At 42.6% G+C, this 4,399-nt stretch overlaps 1 protein-coding gene across 2 annotated transcripts; it reads left to right on the top strand.

Moving 5' to 3' along the window:
• Positions 1 to 1,543: 1,543 nt before the first annotated feature.
• Positions 1,544 to 3,415, top strand: LOC145351548 (UDP-glucuronosyltransferase 2B31-like). 2 transcript variants are annotated; one of them, XM_080201142.1, is made up of 2 exons: positions 1,652 to 3,042; positions 3,385 to 3,415. In XM_080201142.1, the coding sequence occupies exons 1-2, from the start codon at positions 1,652 to 1,654 to the stop codon at positions 3,413 to 3,415; spliced, it is 1,422 nt and encodes a 473-aa protein (XP_080057268.1). The 2 variants fall into 2 exon arrangements, with proteins under 2 accessions (XP_080057269.1, XP_080057268.1); XM_080201143.1 differs by lacking the exon at positions 3,385 to 3,415 and having other exon boundaries at positions 1,544 to 3,133.
• Positions 3,416 to 4,399: the final 984 nt, after the last annotated feature.

The following is a 4,399-nucleotide window of genomic DNA, read 5'->3' as shown; positions in this document are numbered from 1 at the left end:
GTGTATTATGCACTCGTAACTAAGGCTGTTATGGATTGGGGGGTGGTGCATGAGGAAATGAATTAAGATGAGGTGATTGGTGACTGGAGGCTTGTTGACTGACAAAGTGCTTGTGGGGTGAGACAACTGGGGGTGTATGATTGGAGAAAGTTGGTCCCCAGTGGCAGAGACAGTTGACTTGAGGAATGGTAAAAACTGGAATTTGCTTCGATAGTTCGAGGCAGTGAATTGCAGCAGGGAATGGTGAGTAAGTGTTATGGATTTTTTTTTTCCCCCCGACAGTAACTTATCTCATAAACTGAGGTTTCAATGAATGTCAAGTCTTTTAAAACAAAGACTGTGATAAAGGAGGGAGGATATCAGATAAGGTACAGATCAGCAATGGTAGTATAAATTTCATCCATTGGTAGGTTAATGGAAGAATATAAATGCTTAAAGTCAGAGCCAGTAGGTGAATTGAGTCCCAGTTGAGATGAAGGTAGACTGCAGCTCACAGAGCTGAACAACAGAGAGAAACTGGGTGTGGGAAAGCTGAGGTTATACGCCATGCTGGATCTGAAGAACACAGGAACAGCAGTAGGCCATTCAGCCTCTTGTGCCTGTTCTACCATTTAATTAAACAATGGCTTATCTCTACTTTGCTCCATTTCTCTTAATACATTTACGAAACAAAAATTAAAATATCTTTGCCTTGAAAGATTTTATTGTTGCCCAATGTCTATTGCCCTTTGGGAGAGAGAATTCCAGATTGCTACTAACTTTTTTGTGAAAAATGCTTCTTCATTTCCATGTTAATTATAAGATTATGTCTCAATATTAGAACCATAGAGTCCCTACAGTGCAGAAGGAGGCCATTCAGCCCATTGAGTCTGCACCGACTCTCTGGAAGAGCATCTTACTCATATCCAACCCCTCACACCCCTACCCTATCCCTGTAACCCTGAACATTTACCATGGCCAATCCACCTAACCTACGCATCTTGACACACCAAAGGGCAGTTTTAACATGGCCAATCTACCTAACTTGCATATCTTTGGACTATTAGAGGAAACCAGAGCACCCAGAGGAAACCCATGAAGGCACAGGAAGAATGTGCAAACTCCACACAGTCACCCAAGGCCAGAATTGAACCTCGGCCCCTGGCACTGTGAGGCTGCGATGCTAACCACTGTTATGAATGAATATTGGATTGCCACTTATTGCAAATCCAGTGCGGCCTGTTCCCTTGTCACTTCTAAAAACACATTGTTGCAGAAACATCTCCTGAACAAACTCTAGTAAAACTGATCCTATACAATTAAATATTGAGACAAATATCATGCAGTGTTGAGATTTTGGATGCTTTTCTATTCTGAGTCCTAGGCTCGGGAAGAGAGAAATGATGAAGAGACTCTGAATAGATCAGGACCTCATTGGAGTGAATGAGCAAAGTGAACCAGATATTTGCCAATTTAATAATGGATCAATAACATTCCTGTTAAATTCTCCTACAGGTCCTACAAATCATTTCTATTGAAAATGGGCTACTGTGGATTGAGGAATGAAGTGCAGATTGCATGTGTTCTTGGTGCCATCATCAGTTTCTCTTCCCCTGTCACTTATGGAGCTAAGATTTTGGTCGTACCTATTGATGGAAGTCATTGGATCAACATGAAGATTCTAATTGAAGAACTGAGATGCCGTGGTCACAACATTACTACCCTTTACTCGTCAAAGGCTTGGTACATCAAAGAGAGTCCTGATCTCTATCAATCAATCACTGTCCAATTGCAGGGTGGAACTACCAATTTTGATGATTCAAGCGGAATACAACATTTTCTTCATAAGTTGCTGACAGCCTTAAGACGTGGCCTTACGCCTTGGGCTTTTATTCAGGTCCAGTATCAGATGGTATCCTTCCTGCGTGAATGGCACCTTTGGGCTGGAGAGTTCATTACTAGAATTTTTGAAGATGAGAAATTGTTGAAACAGCTTGAGGAAGCAAAATTTGACTTAGTACTCACGGATCCCGCTCTTGGTATCGGTTCAATGCTTGCCTATTATTTGCGAGCTCCTTTGGTTTACAACGTTCGATGGATCACCAGGGGAGAGGCTCATTTCCTCTTTGCTCCATCACCACTCTCCTACGTCCCTCTACGGGGGTCACGTTTGACAGACAAGATGAGTTTTCTCCAAAGAATTCAAAATGTTTTACAGCATCTCTTTGAGCTATTCATTTCTGAGTTTTTTATTCACCCTATATACAATGAAGCCTGCAGGCGTTACCTAGGCACAGACATAGACATCAAGACTATTCTTCTCCAGGCAGATGTATGGCTGATGAGAGTAGATTTTGTGTTTGAATTTCCAAGGCCAACCATGCCAAACATTGTGTACATTGGAGGTTTCCAATGTAAATCACCAAAACCTTTGCCTGTGGGGCTTGAGGAGTTTGTGCAGACCTCAGGGGAGTATGGGATTATCGTCATGTCTCTAGGGAGCCTTGTCAACTCTTTGCCACTGAACATTACAATGAAAATAGCGGAGGCCTTTGCTCAGGTACCTCAGAAAGTAATTTGGAGACACAATGGAGAGATTCCTCCCAATATAGCCAATAACACACTACTAGTAAAATGGATCCCTCAGAATGATCTGCTGGGACACCCTAAGACACAAGCCTTTGTTGCGCATGGTGGGACAAATGGAATTTATGAAGCCATCTACCATGGGGTGCCAATCATTGGTCTCCCTCTGTTTTACGACCAGTTTGACAACTTAATTAGGCTTAAAGTCCGAGGAGCGGCCAAAATGGTTGACGCTGCGACCATGCAGTCAACGGATCTACTGCAGGCGCTCAATGAAGTCATAAATGACACATCCTATCGGGCTAACATGCAGCAGCTGTCTGCTCTCCACAGAGACCAACTGGAGTCTCCAATGCGGAGAGCTGTTTTCTGGATTGAGTACGTGGCACGGCACAGAGGGGCAGCCCATTTACGCTCTGAATTTTACCACCTCCCCTGGTACGCCTACTATTGCATAGACGTGGTTGCCGTGTTCCTGTCTGTGTTTCTAATTGCTGCAATGCTGATCGTTTTAATCTTAAAGAGATTTTGTAATGTCGCAGGGAAGAAGAAACAAAAAATTCAGTAGGATCCACCCATCTGATATAATTATTACTTTGAATTTCACATAGAAATTTATATCCCTGTATTAGTGCTCCTCAATGTCTTTAATAATGCCAATTAGTATAATGATTGCTTGGCAATGTATTAAGTGAGTGATCTGTCACAGGCAAAAGTAACATTTTGTGTGTGGGCACTGGGAAACATATTACGTATTGACTGCATTCTAATTATTGTTTTGGAATAATCCAATGAATCACAGAACCATACAGCACAAAGCAATACCATTTGGTCCATCATACCTTATTGATTTTTTTAAAGTGCTATTTTAATTCGCCCCGCCATCACATTCTTCCTATAATGCTGCAAAACCTTTCTTTCTAAGTATATATCCAATTCTCTTTTGAAACGACCACTTTACTTGTTTCCATCACTCTATCAAATACCATAACAACTCATCGCATCACTCTGCTTACTTTTATCCCCTGTTCCAAAGCCTTAACATTTCCCTTACAACAAAGGCAACTTTCCCACTATATGTCTCCCACCCTCTTTAATAATTTAAAGCCAACATGATGAAGTAGATAATGGTGAGATGGGTAAGAGGTGCAGAATGTGAGAAAGGAATCAGGAAAGGTGGGAGAGCAGGAGTCTCTTCCTCAGAGATCTGTGTTGTTACATATTATCAGGGCGGGATTTTCCGTCCACCACCATGGCATGCTTTGTGACGGTGGAGGAGGCCCACAATTAGCCTGCACTGCAATTTTTTTGCTCCTGTCGCTGCAAAGGGGTTACCCATTGTATGCACTCCCTGCTGCTGAGAAACCCACTACCAGGATTCACTGTCAATGAGACCTGAAGATTCCGCTGGTGGAAATGGCTGGAAAATTCCAGCCAAACTTTTGAACTGTCTTTCCCAGAAGGAAAAAGACCAATAAATCTTTGGAAATGACTGGTCTGAACTGGAATTTGGTTTTAAGATATACAGTCCAAAGATGTGCCGGTTAGCTGGATTAGCCACGGTAAATTGCCCCTTAGTGTCTCCCAAGACGTGTAGGCGAGGGGAATTAGCCATTGTAAAAGAGTGGAACTACGGGGATAGGGTAGAGAGAGGGTCTGGATAAATGCTCCTTCAGACAGTTGGTGCAGACTCGATGGGCCGAATGGCTTCCATCTGCACTGTAAGAATTCTATGATTCTAAGACCAGTTCAGACCAATATCAGTCATTTCTCAAGATTTACTGTTTGTCCTTCTGGTTGGCAGAGCATTTGAAGCCTGGGCTCCCAAACCTGG

The sequence above is a fragment of the Carcharhinus amblyrhynchos genome, chromosome 13 (genome assembly GCF_965287045.1).
Source record: "Carcharhinus amblyrhynchos chromosome 13, sCarAmb.v2.hapA, whole genome shotgun sequence".
NCBI lineage: Eukaryota > Metazoa > Chordata > Chondrichthyes > Carcharhiniformes > Carcharhinidae > Carcharhinus > Carcharhinus amblyrhynchos.
The sequence above is the reverse complement of the archived record's forward strand: the minus strand, read 5'-3'. Positions and strand labels throughout refer to the sequence as shown.

Coding starts and splice junctions, on each gene's coding strand:
- LOC145351548 (XM_080201143.1), top strand. CDS start 1,652: ATGAAGATTCTAATTGAAGAACTGAGATGCCGTGGTCACAACATTACT.